Source organism: Octopus sinensis, linkage group LG14 (genome assembly GCF_006345805.1).
Source record: "Octopus sinensis linkage group LG14, ASM634580v1, whole genome shotgun sequence".
NCBI lineage: Eukaryota > Metazoa > Mollusca > Cephalopoda > Octopoda > Octopodidae > Octopus > Octopus sinensis.
Window position 1 is genome coordinate 49,677,871 of NC_043010.1, and position 22,048 is coordinate 49,699,918.

Sequence of the window (22,048 nt, forward strand, 5' to 3'; positions counted from 1 at the left end):
CTCTCAGCTTCTTACCTTCACTCCAAAACAAGTATTAACACATGCTTACACTCACTCACACACATACTTAGAATATACACTTATACTTAAAACACAATGCATAATCACACTTCAGAAAAGCACACAAACTCAAATTACACAAAGTCAACCCTCCATTCAAAATCAAAACACGGAAGTACACACTCACGCTAAACACCCAAACCTACACTTACACTCACCAAACTCAAACTCGCACACTTACAATCATAATAACTGTTCTCAATTGTACATCAGTGTTTACATTGTTTTAAACTAAATGGTTATTGGTCAGAATTGCCAACCATGAGTATATTATTTATCTTCATATGGGTTCACCATGTGCTTTTGAAAGATTTTTGTGCACTACTACTTAAATCAGGTCTTTTTTTTTCTGAAACTAAAATGCATTTAATAAATTTCCTCACACGCATAGAAACATATTCACCCAGACTCACACATACATCAGTGCACACTCACATTAGCACATGCATTGAACAACCAGACTTATTGAATTAGCATTTAAGTGGTTGATTATTCTGCAGATACAAAGGTGGTGAGCTGTCAGAATCGTTAGTACACCAAGTGAAATCCTTTGTGGCATTTCGTCCATCCATACATTCTGAGTTCAGATTCTGCTGAGGTCAACGTTGCCTTTCATCCTTTCAAGGTCAATAAAATAAGTATCAGTTGAGCACTGGGGTTAGTGTATTTAGTTTAACTACTCCTGGGTATGAGTATAAAACACTGCATCCCTCTGCCAAGCTAACGTGACAGAGCCTGCTCTGTCATACTGGTTTTGATAGAGCAGGCTCATCAAAACCAGTATGATTTCAAGTTCAAATTCATGGCCTCCACATCAGCTTGTGGTTGGTGAAGAGGGCATGCTGAGACCATTGTCCTGCAGTGGACTGAATATGGGCAATTTGAAATCAATATTATAATATAATGAAATGTCATTATGCATTTTGGTTGATGTGCTAACGATTCTGCCAGCTCACTACCTTTATTGCCAATAGCAAAAATGCATCTAAAGTCCTTGTTTTCAAAAATGTGATTGTGTTCCCTAAGGCAATTTCTTATATTAACATAAAGTCACAAAGAACAGATTTAATGCACCGAATTTGCTTCTGGTATCCTTCCTGTTTCCCTCTCAAGAAATAAAAGCAAAATTCAGCCTTTGTATTTGAGTTTGTCAGGTAAAAGGACATACCTAAATATTGAAAATCATTTAGGTCAGCACCTTAAAGGTTCTGCTAATCCACCAACTTTGACAATGCTCTTAATTATAATAATATTGATTTCAAATTTTGGCACAAGGCCAGCAACTCAGGTGGGGTGGGGTGGAGTGCAAGTTGATTACATCAACTCCAGTGTTTGCCTGGTGCTTATGTTATCAACCCTAAAAAGATGGAAGGCAAAGTCAACCTCAGTGGAATTTGAACTCAGAACATAAAGTTGGACAAAATGCTACTAAGTATTTTGCCAGACGTGCTAATGATTCTGCCAGCTCACTGCCTTTATTGTTAATAATAATTGCACAAATGAGTCTAAAGTCCTTTTTTTTTTTTCAAAAATGTGTTTGTGTTCATTTCAGCAGTTTCACATATTGACATAAAGTCACAAAGAACAGACTTAATGCACAGAATTTGCTTCTGGTATCTTTTTTCGTTGCTCTTTCCTGTTTCCCTCTCAAGAAATGAAGACAAAATCAGCCTTTTGTTTTTGATTTTGTCATGTAAAAGGACATATCTAAATTTTGAAAATCATTTAGGTCAGCACCTTTACAGGTTCTGCTAATCCACCAACTCCGACAACATTCATAATTATAATAATATTAAGTCAGTTAATTTTCTTGCCTGCATCAAGCCAAATCACTAATGTGCAGTCATGATTACTTGATTAAGGTTCTGAACGAAATGATGTCATGGTTACTTGTCTGCCTTTCAATTTGTCTTCCAAAGTGGAGAATAGAATAAAATAGAATAAAATAAAATAAAAAGACATTGAATAAGATTAGCCAAGAATTGCTCAAATTGATCATATCAGCTGGGTTGAATTTGTGATTTCTCTTTACTTCTATTTCATTGCCACTTTTTTTTTTTCGTGTGTGTGTATTTTAGGTGGCTTCAGTGAGTCAACATGCACAGCTTTGATTTTTATCTTGGTCTACAATTACAGATCGTTAGTATTCGTTAAATTTTTGTCTAGTGCTAGTTCTGTTTGCAGAAGACAGTAACCGTACACCTACTTCTTAGTTGATTGAAGTATAATAAATTCTGGTGAAGTAGCATATGGGAGCCTACATACAACCAACCAGCTAGGGAAATTGGTTCTCATGAACAGAACTGGTCACTCATTAAATATCAGAGAAAAGAAATGTAAAATAATGAATGCTAATAAAATTTTGGTTTAATAAATAAAATCTTGTGTGTCATAACCAGATGTTATCTATTAGGCTTTTCTATGTGGGTTAAAAGTACATGAACATAATTTGATATGCACATGTAATAGATGAATGAGTCGTTTTATGTTAATTCCAGATTGGTTCCTGCTTTTACATGGTTTGTGTTTGTGTATTTGAGTGTGTATGTGTGTGTGGGTGTGTAAATCTTCATTAATAACACATCCTAGAATTATAGAATCACAATCAGTTGTGTTTGCACATGTGTGTGTGTTTGTGTGTGCATACACATCTGTCTGTGTGTGTGTGTTTGTGCATGCGCATGTATGTGTATGTGTTAGTGCATGCATATGTGTGTGTGTTTGTGCATGCATGCATGTGTGTGTGTGTTTGTGCATGCACATGTGTGTGTGTGTTTGTGCATGCACATGTGTGTCTTCCCAGTAGTATTTTTTCAAGCTGTTGCAAAAGATAGATTTGTTGTCTAAAAACTGTTCAGTATGATCCATTTTCTTTCATCATGTGAGTACCATATCTAAACGTTTCCCAGTGACCATGGAAATAAAGCCATATGCATTTCTTTCAGAGATTTTGTATGTGTGCTTTTAGAAGATACATCCAGAGGTAGCTGCTATTGGTTTATGCTGTAAATCTAGTCAGAACTGACCAGTGCTACATAACTTGCACACAAAGATTGAAAGCTTTAACTAAAACTGCCCTCTTGTTGATTTATGGTTTCAAATTTGGGCATAAGATAAACAATTTTAGTAGAGTGGTTAAGTAAATTACATCTACCTCAGTTCCCAGCATTTAATTGATACTCATTTTACCAACCCCAAAAAGACGAAAAGCATGGCAGAATTTGAACTCCCATGCAAAGCGCTGGAAGAAGTGCTGGTAAACATTTTATCATTCCTGCTAACAATTCTATCAGCTTGTCATCTTTACATAGTAATTGTGATTTTGCCACAAGACCAGTTATTTTAGGGGTAGTGAGTTAGTTGATTCCATTGATCCCAATATTTGACTAGTACTTTAATTTATCAACTCTAAAAAGATGAAAAGCAAAGCCAACCTCATTGGGGCTTGAACTTAGAACATAAAGTGTGGGAAGAAATGTTGGTGCCATGCTTGGCATGTGATCTAAAATTTAAAGGAAGATTACTTTTGGTTACTTTTTAGTTTACTTTGTGTGAGTGCTACTTTCATTGTTATCTACGTGAGCAAATTTATTTTGGTGGGTGATCTATGCGCTTATTTTAAGTATTATATGGCTTTCTTATTATTAAAATAGTAAGAATTTTGAAAAGATACATTTCCAACACTAATATGTACAAAATAATTTTAAAAGTAACCTAAAGTTATCTCCCTTGTAGATCCCATGCCAAAGTAGCACTGAAATGTCACTAAGCATTTTGTTCAATGTGCGTTCACCAATTTCCCCTCTTACTAATTTATAAAACTAAAAGTTATCTGTGGTTTGTTTACTCAGCTTAGATGGTGAAATCAGGTTTGTTGGATGGACATATGTCATATACCTTATGATACATACATTTAGTCTGAATGATAGGATATCTGTAAAAGAGACTGAGAGACAAAGCTGGTCACATTGCCAGCGATTGGAAGGAAATATTTTGCATACGATTATAAAGCATACAGATTTGCTGCTGAATGTAGAACACAGTAGATGGGAGAACTGGATATAAATGACCAAAAAATATCTATACCTGACTAATGCTTGACGTATTGGAGTTGACAGTAAGCTTGGAATGATTATAAGCTTGAAAGATGTAAGTACAAAGCAACAACAATTCAATTCACAGTCCTTCATTATATACTTGTTGTTGCCTTGGTATGAACTTTCATCGTAGAATAGGTCTGTTTAGCCACTCAACTAATTCAATGTGGCCACTCAACAAGAGAAATGGGTAATAGAAACTCCTTATATCTGTTAGGTAATTTCAAAGTAGCTGTTTATGGTTCCTTGTTCAGGGGCATGACATTGCTGTTTACAATAGGAATTGAACTATTGACTGTGAGATCACTTGATATCTTCACCTCAAAGTCATTCTACATCTGTGCATGCATGGCTGTGTGGTTAAAGAGTTCATTTCTCAGTCACATGATTCTGGGTTCTGCAAACCACCATCTGTCATGTGCATGTATTGTTTTCTATCAGGTTAACCAGAATGAAATTGAACTGCATGTAAGTGCATCATGTGTGTGTGTGGTGTGTGTGTGTGTGGTTTGATGTGGATAACAAAAGAATTGATACATTGAATGAAAATAGGCATGACTGTGTGGTAAGAAGTTTGCTTCCCACCACATGGTCCTGGCTTTAGTCCCACCATGTGGCACCTTACGCAAGTGTCTTCTACTATAACCTTGGGCTAACCAAAGTCATGTGAGTGGATTTGCTAGAAGGAAACTGAAAGAAACCCATCACATATATATATTTATATATATATATATATATATATATATATATATATGTCTGTATGTATATATATATATATATATGTGTGTGTGTGTGTGTGTGTCTGTCTGTGTTTTCCCCAATCGCCACTTGACTAATGGTGTTGGTTTGTTTACATCCCCATAACCTAGCTGTTCAGCAGAAGAGACTGACAGAATAAGTACCAGGCTTAAAACTCTTCAATGCAGTGCCCCAGCATGGCTGCAGTTTAACGACTGAAGCGAGTAAAAGATAAAAGCAAAAGATATGATATTTCAGTTTTATGTTGCTTGTTGTCTTTACATTTCATCCTCCTTTTCACATTGATAAAACAAGAACCAGATACTAATGCTGAGTCGATATAATTGGTTACAAACTCTTGAAATGTTACTCCAGCTTGGCCACGGTCCAATAACTGAAACCAATAACGGAATAAGAGATGCAGACATAGACATGCTCATTCACATATGTTCCAATATACATACACACACACAAAGAAAGAAAAATGGATATCTAATTATAGCAATGCATTAAATTAATAATTCCAAATTACAAAATTATCTTATTGAATTATTTGTTGTTATTTTGTAGCACTGTTCTCCACATAATTCTTATATAAGTGGGAGAGAGCTTCTGTATGGTTGGTCTGCATGCTAGAAATCACAGTCTAATATCCCTCAAATTACATGTTGCTCATCATCATCATCGTTTAACATCCAGTTTCCATGCTGGCATGGGTTGGACAGTTTGACATGGAGCTGGCTAACAGGGGAGTTGTCCCAACCTCAGCTGCCTATTTCTACAGCTGGATGCCTTTCCTAATGCCAACCACTGAACAGAGTGTGCTGGGTGTGTTAATGCATCACTGGCTTGGGTGCTTTTTAAGTGGCACCGGCACCTGAAAGGAAATTTTTTTTCTTTTATTTTCTTTTACTTGTTTCAGTCATTTGACTGTGGCCATGCTGCAGCACCGCCTTTAGTCGAGCAAATCGACCCCAGGACTTATTCTTTATAAGCCTAGTACTTATTCTATCAACCTCTTTTGCTGAACTGCTAAGTTACAGGGACGTAAACACACCAGCATCGGTTGTCAAGCGATGTTGGGGGACAAACACAGATATACAAACACACACACACACACACATATATACATATATTCGACGGGCTTCTTTCAGTTTCCGTCTACCAAATCCACTCACAAGGCTTTGGTCAGCCCGAGGCTATAGTAGAAGACACTTGCCCAAAGTGTCACGCAGTGGGACTGAACCCGGAACCATGTGGTTGGTAAGCAAGCTACTTACCACAGAGCCACTCCTGTGCCTGTAGCCACTGTACGTGTGGAAGACATGGAGATGATACACTGAATAGGAACCAGGCTTAAAACTCTTCAGTGTGGTGTTCCAGCATGGCTGCAGTTTAATGACTGAAATGAGTAAAAGATAAAAGTAAAAGATATGATATTTCAGTTTATGTTGCTTGTTGTCATTGCATCCATAACTGAACCACTTTGATCATAGGGATGACCTGGGGTTAAATAGCAAAATCACATCTTTGGAGATTATTTCACAAATAACTAAGGTTGGTTTACTTCTTTATCTTTAGAGGAATATATGGAATTAATTCTTTGAAAATTATCTTTTTTACTTTCTTTTTATGGCTTTTAAACATCTTCCATGCTGCAATTGTTTTCATTCCAGCACATGATCTAAGATGAGGTCACTTTCTATGCAAGTACATCTCTGTAGTTTCTTTTTATTCTTTTACTTGTTTCAGTCATTGGATTGTGACCATGCTGGGGCACTGCTTTGACAGGGGTTTGTTAGTCAAATGAATTGACCGCAGTACTTATTTTTTTAAGATCCCATACTTATTCTATCAGCCTTTTTTGCCAAAATGCTAAAGTTATGGGAATGTAAACTAGTTATGAAGTAGTGATGGTGGACAAACATAAATACACACACACATGCACACACACACACACACTTATACACGTGATAAGCTTCCACACATTTTCTACCTGCTAAATCCACTCACAAGGCCAGCGACACTTACCCGAGATGCTATATACAGTGAGACTGAAGCCATGTGCTTGGGAAGCAAAACTTCTTACCATACAACTATACCTGCACCTAAATAATAAAATTCGTCTTTGGAAATTAATTCACAAATACAAAATTTCAATTAACTTTTTTCCTTTTTTTTTTTTCTGTTATTTTGTAAGAATATGTAAAATTAATTCTTCGAAAAAAATCATCTTTATCACTTTAGTATTTTTTTCATTCTTTTTTTATTTTTTTCATTCATTCTAACAATAAATAAGATGATTCATTGGTAGGAATCTGTATCTATCTGACCTTATAATTTATTTAATAATAAGCTGAATTAGCTCTATGATTTCCTTTTGGTTAACATTTTGCCTTTTCAGATCAAAAGGTACCTTGACTGCACATTGCAAACACTAATCATCTCTACATTCTGGTAACTGGAGGAGAAAGAAAAAAAAAGAGAGGGCTTTGCTAAATATATATATATATATATATATATATATAAAAATAAATAGATTAGATGGATCCATTGCAAGATAAACTAATCAGTGAGAATTCAAGAAATGCAAGGATATTCATTTTTGAGAGGACTTTAATGGAGTTTCCCAGAGATTAGAAAATTCAGTTGTATAGGAAACATGCAAAAACTATTAACAGCAGGGAGTGGTAATCAATGCTGGTAGGCAAGCATATTGTAGTGACATATATTGTCATGACAGGAAGAACCTTCTGAAGTTTCTATCTATATTGTTAATAAAAGTCTTTCTTTGGCTTTCATGTGTATGAAAGCTTTGAGCTGCATGGTATTGAAATAGGAGCAATAAGAGTTGGGTACCTGTTAGGTATGGAGAGAGAGAGAGAGAGAAAGGTTAAGTTAATATGATTAACTCTGACTGGAAGGTGGCAAAATGCTGTCTATAATGGAGTGGGAAACGGAGTTAAAAAGAGAGAAAAGATTCTTCTATGGCAGTATGGATATCCGATGTGCTCAAATGAGCAAACACATATTATGATGAGTACCGGTGGTAACAAGATGGATAGGCAAGTTTCATAATCTCAAATGTAGCAGCATTTTTTTCTTCTTTTTTTTTTTTTTACTTCTACTTCATCATCATCATCGTCGTTTAACGTCTGTTTTCCATGCTAGCATGGGTTGGACGGTTCGACCGGGATCTGGGAAGCCAGGAGGCTACACCAGGCTCCAGTCTGATCTGGCAGTGTTTCTACAGCTGGATGCCCTTCCTAATGCCAACCACTCCGTGAGTGTAGTTTCAGTTATTTGGCTGTGGCCATGCTGGGGCACCACCTTGGAGAATTTTCAGTCAAATGAATCAACTCCGGTACTTATTTTCCCTTAAGCTTGGTACTTAGTCTATTGGTCTCTTTTTGTAGAAATGCTAGTTTATGGGGATGTAAACACATCAACACCTGTTGTTAAGCAACGGTGGAGGACAAACACTCACAAGGGGAACCAGAAGGGAAGGGAAAAAAAAAGATTATTTTTTTTTTTTTTTGTAACAAATATCATCTGTTGAGTAATCCTGATATAGCCATTTGTCACTTGGGATTTATTTTGAGGGATTTTACACTTGCTTCCAATTCTCGTTAAAAAAATATCAAAATCCCTGTGTGTGTGTATGTGTGTGTGTGCGTGCACATGTGTGTGTGAAAGATGCTGGCTTTTGATGTTTTGGTTGATCTTTTAAATGCTCTAGGAAAGTTTTTCTCGTGATGGGAGGTATCATGTTTTTCTCGTTTCAAAGTTTTTATATTTACTTCAAGATTTTATTTATTTATTTATTTATTTGCTTGTTTGTTTATTTTTGGCCCGGTGTCGGCACCCCCGCCACCACCACCCACCCCACCTCCCTTGAAAAATATCTAATATCGAAGAAGTCTTCTCATGTATGTATGGTAAATGTCAAATAATTTATGGTGCTCGTTTGGAATTGGCTCTCCATTTAAAAACAAAAATATAAGCCATTCAGCGGGTATGTACGAGGGGTGGAGGCCTTTATTTTATTTTATTTTATTTATTTTATTTTTTTTCTCTCTCTCACTCTCTCTCAACACCTATCTTATTTCACTGCGGCTTTGAATTTGTTCATGCACATATCAACAAACTAGTTTCAGAAAATGTTAATTTATTTAATCTTTCTCTCTCCCCACCCACTTCTACTTGCACACTGACAACCATCTGCTATTCCTGCTTTCAATTATTTTAGCAACAGTTAAGTATTTAGTTGTTGGCAGGGTTACTATTGTGCAATATTTGCTGATATTAGTCATAGTCAAGAGTCTTAAGTAAACTCACACTGTAGACACTTAAAAGAGCCACAGCAGGGCACTTTTTACTGGCCTAATTGTTTGACAGATATAGGGCACTCTTACAAAAAGGATTAATACTTTGAATAGAGCAGGTATGTAAGTGCATAGGTCATATGAAGGACAACGGCTGTTTGCTTTTTTTTTTATATATATATAAAATCTTTTTCTTATTATTTTATTTTGCTTGGTGTGATTATTTCAGGTAAGTGGTTTCATTAGTTTTTTTTTTTTTTTTTTTGTTCCTCCCCTCTATTTTCAAACTTAACCACAACGTTATAATTATTTTCGCTTTTGGTTTTATGATTTTGTTACTATTTAGGCCTTGGGGGTATTTTACTTTTTGTCTGAAAACCTCATTCTTTTCAGCGTTTTCATGTACATTTCAATAGCGTATAGATGTATGTGCATGTGTGTGTGTGCACGTGTATGTGTGTGTGTGTGTGTGTGTGTGTTTAAAAATATATTTTGCTACTAATTTCACTTTTTTTTTTTAATATGGATTTGGGCTAGACAGGATAATTTCACCGAACCCTGAGGCTCTATTGATAATAGAATTGAGTATTTTTATTCAGGCACTGTGCTTGAAGAGACAGACTCATAACCGCTTAAGTTCCATTGACTGCTGAATGCAGACAAAACAACCAAGTGAGTCTATTCCCCTTGTACAGATTTGACTGAAAGGAGAAGCAGTGCTGGGGAATTGGAGGGGAATCGCTGATATATTTGGACTGCTAATTTGATTAGTTGTATAATGTACTTAATAGCTAACTGCTTAGTGGAACACTTTCTTATAGAAGTATATCTGCTAAATATTAAAATTATCAACAGTAAGCATTGCTTGGCTTCACTTCCAACTTTACATTTGTATTTAATTATTCTGTTTGATGTTCTGATTTTTTTTTTCCTTTACTGTTTTATCTTTTATTTTATTTTTCCTCTCTTTCATCCAATCTTCAAGATTTTCTTCCCCTTCTCTCTCTAAATGTCTAAGTTGTATTTTGTAAGGAGAGTCTAGCTTTTGAAATTTGTGGCTGTATTAGCAATAGAGTTTGTACATATCTTGAAATACAAGCTGATAAACCAAGCCTCAAGGCTAAGGCCAATATATGAATTGCATAAAGAACTAAGCTTAAGAAAGAAATGAGATGTTTTTCTCTTTAAAGAATTTTTTTATAATGATATAAATATTTATTTACCCTTGTTTCTTTCAAGGAATAATTTTTTTTTTTAATTAGATTAGTGCTACAAACAGCATTGGCTGACATAGAGAAGGATGTTGAAACATTGAACATCATCAAACGATTAATAACATTTTTGAGTTCAATGTTAAATCGAAGAAAGATGTTTAAGTTAAAGATATGGTTCATCTTGATTTTTTTAGTGATTATGGTGATTGAAATTCTTATCTTCTACTGGTTTCAGCCAAAGGCTGGGGCCATGCTGGAACACTGTCATTCAGTGTGCTTGAGTTTCCTTTCTGTACTGTTTTGACAAAGAAGTGAGTCGGACAGGGTCACTTTTCTTTGTGCCTCCTGCTGTAATGTGGGTTCGGCTGGGATTTCAGATAGAAATTTGTCCTGGGGTTTTTTGAAGGTCTCGACATCCACACCTTGCAAATCTCTGAGTTTGCTTGGCAGGATGTTAAACAGTTGTGGTTCTCTGAAACCCAAGCTGTTGCAGTACTGGGTTCTTATTCAAAATGGCAAAGATCTCATCTTTGGTATTATTATGCGGTGTCGTCCAGTTCAGTGGTTGGTGTAAAGCATTTTATATATATATATATAGACACTTTGCTCTGCAGTAATCTATTGATTTCTTAGAAAGTACATTCATCATCATCATCATCATCATTTAACGTCCCTTTTTCCATGCTGGCATGAGTTGGATGGCTTCACATGAACTGACAATCCAGAAGGCTGCACTCAGTTCCCCCCACCCAATGTTTGCTTAGGCATCATTTGTCTAGCTGGATGCCCTTGCTAATGCCAATCATTTCACAGAGTACAGTGAGTGCATTTTTCATGGCCCCAGCACTGGTGAGGTCACCAAGTACTTGCAAGACAAGATCCTTCAACTCAGTTGGGGATGGTACCGAGAGATAAAAAAAGTATGATAGAGGGACAGGCACAGGAGTCTTGCTGAAGAAGCAAATTCGTGACTTCTCCATCTCTTCCTGCTTTCATCATCTCCTTTAAATTCCAACCCTTACTTTTTTTTAAATAGCTTTCTGCATTTCGAATATTTTCATTCATGTATTATTACAAATATAAAATAATGAATATAAAGTGGGCATGTAAAAATCACTTAGTTTGCTGTTAAATATATTTCACTGTGCAATTTAAATGTTGTAGATTCTATTTCGTAGTTTTACTCATTATTTCTTATGAATCACCTAGTTTTAAATTTAAGCTCAGTTGTCTTGATATTTTTGTACAATGATTTTTTTTTCCTCTCTCAGATAATTTTCTATGATCAATGATTTATTCAAAACCCTAAGATTTTTAGATTCATTCAAGGATTTTGTTTGATTTTTTTTTTTTATTACCTTTTTGAGATAGTTCAGTTTAAAGATGAGATGTTTCTGAACTTGATGTTTCCTTCTAGATTTTCGATTTCAGTGCAGCATTTATATTTGGCGTAGCCACTTTACCATATATGGAATTTACAGGCTCTTAAGTTTTGAACATCAAACATTTTAGCTCACAAAGTATAATAAATTAAAGACTTTACATCAAATAGAAAATCATAGTCACTTATTTTCTTCGTGTGTGCGTGTGTGTGTGTGTTGTTTATTTACGTGAAATGCAAATTCTTTAGCAGTGATGCTTTACTTCCTTCATGCAACAATGCAATTGAAGATTGGCTTGTTGATCTTAACTAGTTATCTTTGAAGTCTTCTGCTGCTTTGGTTCATGACTTTATTTTGTTTTCATTCTAGATTCCAAGTTTATATACATAGCAGATAATGGATGCTATAAAGCCTGTAATTGATCTAAGTCAATAGAATCTAAGCCATCTTTGTTCAGTCTCTCATTGATTCTGCTGAATTTGCTTCAGAGCATTGAACTTCTCGCTGTATGCTTCATTTTGTATAGTCTTATTTTCTCTCTTGACCCAAATCCATTTATTTGAGATATATCGAAGTGTTTGTTGTGTTTTCACAGTTTTAATGCATTGGAGGCAGAGGAAGTGGTAGAAACTGCAGTGCTGGAACTGAAATGGTTTATAGCATTTAGTTGTATTCCTCTACACTCATAGTTCAAATCCTGTAATTGCTGATTAAACCTTTTGGCTTTTCTTTTACTCTCTTTTACTTGTTTCAGTCATTTGACTGTGGCCATGCTGGAGCACCGCCTTTAGTCGAGCAAATCGACCCCAGGACTTATTCTTTGTAAGCCTAGTACTTATTGTATCGGTCTCTTTTGCCGAACCGCTAAGTTACGGGGACGTAAACACACCAGCATCAGTTGTCAAGCGATGTTTGGGGGGGGGGGGACACAGACACATAAGTATATACACACACACACATACATATATACGACGGGCTTCTTTCAGTTTCCGTCTACTAAATCCATTCACAAGGCTTTGGTCGGCCCGAGGCTATAGTAGAAGACACTTGCCCAAGGTGCCACACCATGGGACTGAACCTGGAACCATGCGGTTGGTAAGCAAGTTACTTACCACACAGCCAAACAAGCTCTGAGTTGTTTCAGCTGGCTATATCTCCTTGCATAATAGTTTCTCAATATCTTCAATATCTGAATAGTTGCTTCACAACAAGTTCTTTTTTTTCTTCTAATTTATTTTTTAAACTAATTTTTCTACATTTGTGTCTATTCTTCAAATTTCTACTGCATAATTAAGCTATTGGCTAATTGATTTATTGTTAAGCTGAGATTATCTAAAGAATACGTATGTTGCTGTTTAATCCTGGGTCAACCCTCATAGAACCATCCTATATCGATCAGTTAGCATGTGTCTAGAACTACATCATCAAATGTTTCCTTTCTTCTTTTTTAAAACATTTTGATGTAAATTTGAGGGAGATTTGGCTGATATTTCTAGCAGTTCAAACAGCTGCATAGAGGCTCCCTAGAAATGTCTATCCTTCTGATAGGATAATGAATAAAAATCCTTCCCAAGTCATACAGACTCATAGGGCCAGTTTCCCGGTTCCCATGGCATATAAATTCTCCACCTGGATGGGATGTTTGTCTGTCGCAGGATTACTCACTTTTGTCAGCTGAGTTGTTGGAGCAACATGAAGTGAATGAAGTGTTTCACTCAAGAACACATGTTGCCCAGTCCAAGAATCAAAACCACACTCTTACAATCGTTTCTCAACCAAGGTTCCTTGGAACCCTGGGGTTCCGCGAGAAAGAGTGAGATTTGCTAATGATAATTTCATGATCGTAATATTATTATACATGCACAACATATTGGTTATTGTAATATTGTAATATAGACATCATCCTTATCTAACCTATTATGTTATCAAAAAAATATAACAACCATTGGGGATATAGTTAGTAATGTCTGTAATTTATGGATAACCTATATATATATATATATATATAGATAGATGTGTGTGTGTGTGTGTGTGTATAGGACATCACCAACTGTGTAAACAACATGAAATATGTAGACAAATGAGTTAAATACGTAAACAGCGAAAGAAACAAATGGAAAACAGGACAAGTAAGCACAGAGAAATGACCTTTCATCAGTTGTCAGCTGTCTATCAGCTCCTCATTTCGAGCATTCAACGACAATATGAGTCTTCAAAGACAGTTGTTCCCATAAATTCTAAAATAAAATTTAGGATTTATGGAGGGTCAAAGTTCGGAACAAAAACAGGACAGTAGAGACATACAAGGCGACTGAATGAAAACAAATATGGAGAGTTGTTAGACCAGAACAAGAGGAAAATAGTGAACGCTGGGAGAAATGTTTTCTGTGGAAAGAGAAAAGATAGAAGAGATCATATGAACAATGATGAAAAAAATATGAGAAAGATGTAGTTTATGATTTTTTTTTGTGCAGGGGTTCCTTGAGATATGTAATTTATTTTAAGGGTTATGCAAGGGTAAAAGAGTTGAGAAACATTGAACAACTAAGCTACATGCCTCCACCTTTCCTTCTGATAGTCTGATAGTCTATGAATGAAAAGTTATTAAACTGGGACTGAAACCTATTTGGTCTAATTGAATGTTTACTTTCTACTATTCTACCGAGTAGTTTCACAGTGTCTATCCATGTACATGCAATGCTTCATAATAAGTTCCACATTGTTTTTTGCATGATTATAAAATACCTACCATTCAAGTGATCTAATTAGTAGTACATTTCTTATTTTTTAACTGAAGAGTTGGTATTTTGGGTTCAGATAAGTATGTCTTCTAATTGATATTATTTGCCTTTAAACATTTAAAATTACTATATTTGTAATCATGGCAAAGGCTTTTTTTTTTTTGTTTTCAGATTTATAATTCATACTTCATCACTCTAGAATTGTATTTGTTTCCATTTTATATCATCGTCATCATCATCACTTAACATTTGTTTTCAATGCTGGCATGGGTTAGATGATTTGACCAGAGCTGGTAACCTGGAGGTCTACACCAAGCTCCAGTTATTTGTTTTGGCTTGGTTTCTATGGCTGGATGCCCTTCCTAATGCCAACCACTTTGCAAGGCATGCTGGGTGTCAGCAGCACGTGTCACCAGTGCAGATTTCTTTTACATATCACTGGCATGGGTGCCTTGTGCCCTTTATGTATCACTAGCACAAATGCCTTTTACATATCACCAGCATGGGTGCCCTGTGCCCTTTATGTATCACTAGCACAAATGCCTTTTACATGTCACCAGCATGGGTGCCTCGGAAATGCATTCAGCTGGTTATATAAAATTTACCTTCAGTTTATCCACATTATAGTTTCCCCACATGTTAGATCAACCGATAATTGGACGCATCTGATTCCTCTCAGCCACCCCCATTGATTCCTGCCACACACAAACTTCCATGAGTTTTCTTTGTTAGAAGCCTATTTCCTCTGTAATAAATCTTTTTCATCTGGTCAGCAAGGTTTTTTTCATGCAGCCAACTTAACCTTTTCACCCAGTAACCATAAGTAAATAATGGGCTTTACCAGGTGTTTCCCCAGTTCTTTATTTTGACATTGGTGTAATGTTTTCTTTCTGAATCACATCGTTTCTTACACTCACTTTATTTATTAACCCATGCAGTGATGGCAGGCATTATAGCTTCTGTTTTCTGACCAAATAACTTTTCCCAGACACAGTTGTTTTTTTCTTTTAGTATCACCCTGCTTCATCTATGAAAATATTTTGCTAATATTGAATTTTCGAAATACATCTTTTCCTTTTACATTTCCTCACTGAATGTATTCACTTTTTGTTTATTATTTTCATTTGTTTGTCTTTATTTTGATTTTGTTCTTTTTTTTCCATTTGTCTAGTAATTTCCCACTCCCCACCATTCACTATGGTGACCTAGTTCCCTTACCAAATTCCTCTGACTTTATTTTTAGCAGAATTTCCCTTTCTAGATGTTTATTGATACAGTGTTTATTTGGACTTTTCATTCTCATTCCTGGTTCTAAGTACTATTAAATTTCAACCAGTAGAAATACTGGTTGCTATCAGATATCAAGAAGCATTTATAGTTAGACTTTGGGTGGAAGGGTATTGGAGTAGGAACTAATATTAGGGAGTCTGCTTTGGCAATGGCAATTTCTAGTTTGTCGCTTTGTGCTTTTTTAAGCAAAAATCCCATTGTGGCTGATTTAACATTGCATTCCTTAACTGGGCTGTACAATAAGCATCTGAGATATTCTCCATGTTGACTGAAGCATTTATATTCTACTTTCCTTTAACCTTTTCGTTACCATATTTCTCTCAAAATACAGTCTTTGTTTCTAGTATAATTTTGGAAATTGTGAAGAATTTAGTACAACAGCTGTCATAAAATAGCTGTGAATAATAAGCAGGTGTTTGAAACAACAGGAAATTTTCATAGATACTTTTAATTCAGTTCACTTTAAAGTAGGAAGTTTGTATTAGAGAAATGGAGGTGGTTTCAGGTGGGTTGATAGCAAAAGGGTTTACAGGTGCAGGTGTGGCTGTATGGTAAGAAGTTTGTTCCCCAACTATATGGTTCCAGGTTCAGTACCACTTTGTGGAACCCTGGGCAAGTGTCTTCTGCTATAGCTCTGGGCCAACCAAATTCTTGTAAATAAATCTGGTAAACAGAAACTGAAAGAAATTCATTCTGTTTGTATATGTGTGTGTGTATGTATATATATTTATGGGTATATATATGTGTATATGTATATATATGTATATGGGTATATGTTTATATATGTGTGTGTGTGTGTATATATATATCTATGTGTTCATGCCTTTGTGTTTGTCCCCCCACCACCACCACTTGATAAATCAGTGTTGGTTTACACTGCAGTAGCTTAGCTGTTCAGCAAAAAAGGAGCAATAGAATAAGTACCAGGCTTTAAGAATATAAGTACTGGAATGTATTTGTTCAACTAAATCCTTCAAGGTAGTGCCCCAGCATGGCAGCAGTCTGATAACTGAAACAAAAGATTAAAAACAAAATTCCTTTGTATCTTTAAAAATATGATATGAAATGGTTGGAAAACTATTCTGCTAAGGATCTTTTAAAAGTTTTTAAAGCATTCTTCTATTTACTTTTCTATGTTACCATAACCATCTTACTCATTAACTTAGTATTCTAAGTATTTTTTTTCTAACCAGTGTTGTGGGCTTCATTTGTTCAATTCACCAGCTCCTAGCATGAATGAATGCTTTGTATAATAATTCTTGTATATTCTCTGTAACTGTTTTCTATATTCTTTCTTGAAACACAAATATATCATTCAAATATGAAAAACTTAAAATGATAATGATGTCTGAAACTTGGCACAAAGCCACCAATTTTTAGGTGAGAGATGAATGTAACTGACTGAATGAATTAACTTTAATGTTTATTGTTGTGGAGGGACAAAAGACAAAGGGAAGTAAATATTGTGAGACATTTTGTCAGCAACTAAAATATGTTGTTGTTATTGTGAAAATAGGGAAATGTCTTTATCTTTTTTATTATCTTTTACTTGTTTGTCATTGGATTGCAGCCATTCTGGGGCACCACCTTGAAGGATTTAGTCAAACAAATCAACCCCAGTACTTATAATAAAAGCTTAGTACTTATAATAATAGTCTCTGTTGTGAACTGCTAAGTTACAAGGATGTAAACAAACCAACATCAGCTGGTTTCTTTTGGGCAAGCAGAATGATAGATAATCAATTGTAAATAATCCTAATCAAGTGTTGTTTTTATCTTTTAAAATCAGTGGGTTTCAACCAGGGTCCATATGAGATTTTGTTGTTAAAATTTATCTCCAATAACTTGGTTATACTCTTATAATTCAGAAAATATTTTAACAATTTTTTTTTACAACTCCTAATGATATAGGCGCAGGAGTGGCTGTGTGGTAAGTAGCTTGCTTACCAACTACATGGTTCCGGGTTCAGTCCCACTGTGTGGCACCTTGGGCAAGTGTCTTCTACTATAGCCTCAGGCTGACCAAAGCCTTATGAGTGTATTTTGTAGACAGAAACTGAAAGAAGTCCATCGTATATATATATATGTATGTATGTATGTGTGTATATGTTTGTCCCCCCAACATTGCTTGATAACCAATGCTAGTGTGTTTATATCCCTGTAACTTAGCGGTTCGGTAAAAGAGACCAATAGAATAAGTACTAGGCTTACAAAGAACAAGTCCTGGGGTCGATTTGCTCAACTAAAGGTGGTGCTCCAGCATGGCCGCAGTCAAATGACTGAAACAAGTAAAAGAGTAAAGAGTATATTTGATTATAAAAATATAGTTGGATTTTAAAAAAAATATTGAATGGTTCATAAAGGTCCATCCAAGTAAAATAGGGATCAAAGGGGTCCATAGTAAAGAAGTAGTTGAGAATCATTGCTTTAAATTGTCATGTTTTCTAATATCTCACTAATTTTTGTGTTGTGAGAGTTGGTATGAACCAATTAAGAATATGGTTCACATCAGTTGTATACTTTATATTCACATATTTTCAGGAAGATGAACCTTCTGAGTTCAAATTCTTTTTACTGAGGAAAATGTTTCGCATGCTTATACACATAGTTATAAATAACGCATGTGAATGTGAACATATGAAACTATAAACACTTGTCAAAACATAGAAACTCTTTCCCTGTATGAAAGAAAGCCAGTCTCTACGAAAACCTGTGTAAGAAATGTGATATTTTATGGCTGTTAAACAGATGATCTGCATTGGTTTGAGAGGAACAATTATGGTCTGATGGAATATACAAAGTTTATTTGTTAGAATGGTTGAAAGCAACTGATTTCAAAAAGTGAGAGGGTTTAATCCATTAGTATTCAGATTTCTCTGTTGAGTAATGCTTATTTATTCACGTTTTTTCAAGTCAGTACTGTATTATCTTGTTTTGAGATTTTGAAGATGTGATTGTTTATTTTTAGAATGACACTGCAAGGTAGGAGATGTGAGCGTCTGGATCAGGTCAGGCTTGAACATAGAAGAGGTAGAATATTTGGGCTGGATATGGCTGGTTTAAATACTAAAGGATTAAAGATATTTGCCAATATGTATGAGGAAGATCAATGAATGTACTAGCCTGGAAAAGTTATGGGAAATGAAAGTTAGCATGAAGAGTGGAAAGCTACTTCATCATCATCATTTAACATCCATTGTCCCTGCTGGCATGGGTTGGTTGGTTTGACCAGGGCTGTTAAGCTGAGGGACTGCATCAGACTCCAATCTGATTTGGCATGGTTTTCTATGGCTAGATGCCCTTCCTAATGCCAACCACTCTGAGACTGTAATGTGTGCTTTTACATGCCACTGGCACAGGTACCAGTTGTGTGACACTAGTATCTACCATGACTATGATTTCACTTGGCTTGATGGGTCTTCTTCTCATGCACAACATATCGCTAAAGGGCTCGGTCATTTGTCATTGCCTCTGTGAGGCCCAGCACTCAAAAGGTGCTTTTTGCTGTGAATTATTGGTGAAAGGCATCTATGCTGAAGTTTTATCAAGGAAGACTTGTTTAGTTATTGTTAATTCATACATGATTTTGTTTGGCCCTAACAGATGGAATGATTTACAATTGTGATCTGTTGACTGATAAATGCTTTAGAACAGGCCCTTCAGTCAATATCACTATAGTTGCAGATATGGCTGTGTGCTTTGCAGACATGTAGTTTCTGGTTCAGTCCCATTGCATGGCACTTTAGGAAAGAGTCTTCTACCACAGATCCAGGCTGACTAACCACTCCTTGTGAGTGAATTTGGTTGATGGAAACTCTGTGGAAGCCCCTTATGTGTGTGTGTGTTTGTGTCTGTATTTGTTCCACTCCCATCCCTACATGATAACTTCTGTTGGTTCGTTTACATCCCTATAACCTAACAGTTTGGTAAAGAGACTGGTGGAATAGGTATCAGACTTCAAAAAAAAAAGTACTGGAGTCACTCTATTTATTCAAAAAATCTTTCTATGTGGTGCCCCAGTATGGCCAGGGTCCAATGACTGAAACAAAAGATAAAAGAAAGACAAAATAGACCTTAAACTGATAGCTTTGTATATATAAAATAAAAATTTTATTCTGATAACATTCTTTTTTTTTTTTTCTATTATAGGAAGGAGATGACAATTTTCCATCGATATCAGAGTACCCAAATTTAAAAGAATCTGTTAAAAGCTGGGTGGACTACCAAGATGGACAGAAAATACTGTTGACAACTCCAACAGTTTTAGTTGGGTACCGAGTAGAAGTCTATCGTGCTGAAGGAACAACGCAATGGTACACTGCTGTTATCAAAGCCTATAACCATGCTTCACAAGTAAGTTTTTTCTTCTTTTTTTATATTTGCTTTTGTAAATGAAGTTAAATGTACTGTTCTGTTTTGTTATTTGTTCTGTTTAACAACAATAAATGAGAAATGAATTAATATGGAATCAGGGTAACTACGTATCGCTTAAATATACTTATTTGCTTTAAGAATGAATTTAAGAATTTTTACTTGATTTATAAAATTTTGAAGTCAAAAAAATCGGAGTTTGGGAAAATGACATTAGAATTTTTTTTATACCTGAGAATGTTATCAAAATATATGAAAGTAACAAAATACCACTTTTATACCTGAGAATGCCATCAAAATACCATTCCTAACCTTTTTTCAGATTATTCTATCAAATGTAGTGCTTATTTATTCACATTGTTTTGAATTAATCGTGCATTATCTTTTGGCTTAAAAAATTTGATAATGTGATTGTTATTTTTAGAATTACATTGCAGAGTAAGTGTAAGAGGCTGGTTTGAATATAAAACAGTTAGACTATTTGGGCCAGATATGGCCAGTTTAAATGTTATAAGGTTGAATATAACAAAAAATTGCCATGCATGTAATGCAACCATATTATAGATGGTATTCTGGGTGTATGGTGAAACATAGTAAATCTGAATTTTCTACAAAATATACTTTCCCACAAAGAAATAAGGGTTCATCTTTAGTGAGAATGCACCTTATACACCAGCAAATATGGTATTTGGATTTGCTTAGATATATGGTTATTTAAGTAATGCAATGAATTGCATTTTTATGATAAAGTAACATCTATGTGTTGATATTAGACTTAATCTTTTTTATTATTGTTGTCAATTTTTGGTTATTTAGTTTCAAGTTTTAAGTAACTTCTATTTTATAAAATAGAAAAAACACTTTTTTAAAATTCATTATCTGTTTAAAAATTTTATTTTTCATTTATCTATTTATATAAATATATTTTTTTCCAAATTGTATTTTTTTATAATTTGAAGAAGAAAACAAAATTTATGTCATGAGATTTCTGTCTGCTAACATAAAAAAAAAGCAAAAAGTGTTTTTTTTTTTTTTTTTTTTTTGAATTTGTTGTCATCTTTCAAAATGAGAATAAATCTCCTTTGTGTAGTTTAGTCTTTCATGCTCGAACTTAAATTTAGCTTTACAGCCATCATGAAATCTTACCAGTGGTCTGTTTGTGTAGCTAAATCACAATAAATATAATGAAATGTATTTTGTATGGGTTGTCACATGAAACAGTTTTTCAGCAGATGTGAGAGAACTGCAAGGTTAGCATAATGGACATTTTTTGACTGAAGTTGGAAATTTAAAAAAAAAAAAACACTTGGGGGGGAATGTATCAATATGTCGGACATGATTTAATATTTCTTTCAATGTATTCCAATTTTTAAAAATAGTTTAGTAGAATGTTTTCATATTTTCTTTTTTATATGTATCAATATTACTATTTATTTATTAATTTTTTTTTTTTAGTTTTGTTTTGTAATCTTTATTTTTCTGTAAACAAAAATAAACAGCAAAGTGAAAATAGTGCATTTTGCTGAAGCCCCATTTAACTTGATAATATGCAACACGGCATTTACAAAGCAAGAGCTGATTAATCAAATAAGGTTAAAGAATTGTCTTCCTTGGTTATGTGATACGATGCACTTAAGTGGAAGAGATGAAAAGAACATAGCCACAGTGTTTTATTTGAAGAAGCAGCAAACACGATTAATGTTAATATATGACTTTCTTGGACAGTTTTAATACTATCTTGTAGAAACTTCAGATTAGGCTTCAGGGTAGACAATCAGCTACAAATTTTATATATAAAGTATCAAAACCAAGATTTGTTTGGGAAAAAAG

General features: G+C 34.9%; 1 protein-coding gene across 5 annotated transcripts in view; it reads left to right on the plus strand.

Annotated features, from left to right (window-relative positions):
* The window catches only part of LOC115219521 (probable JmjC domain-containing histone demethylation protein 2C), a 321,052-nt gene that overhangs the window by 93,782 nt on the left and 205,222 nt on the right, over nucleotides 1-22,048 (plus strand). For all 5 annotated transcript variants that reach the window (XM_036509010.1, XM_029789698.2, XM_029789699.2 and 2 more), the window contains exon 4: nucleotides 19,997-20,200. In XM_036509010.1, the coding sequence (XP_036364903.1) occupies nucleotides 19,997-20,200 (204 nt within the window). The remainder of the gene's footprint in view (nucleotides 1-19,996; nucleotides 20,201-22,048) is intronic.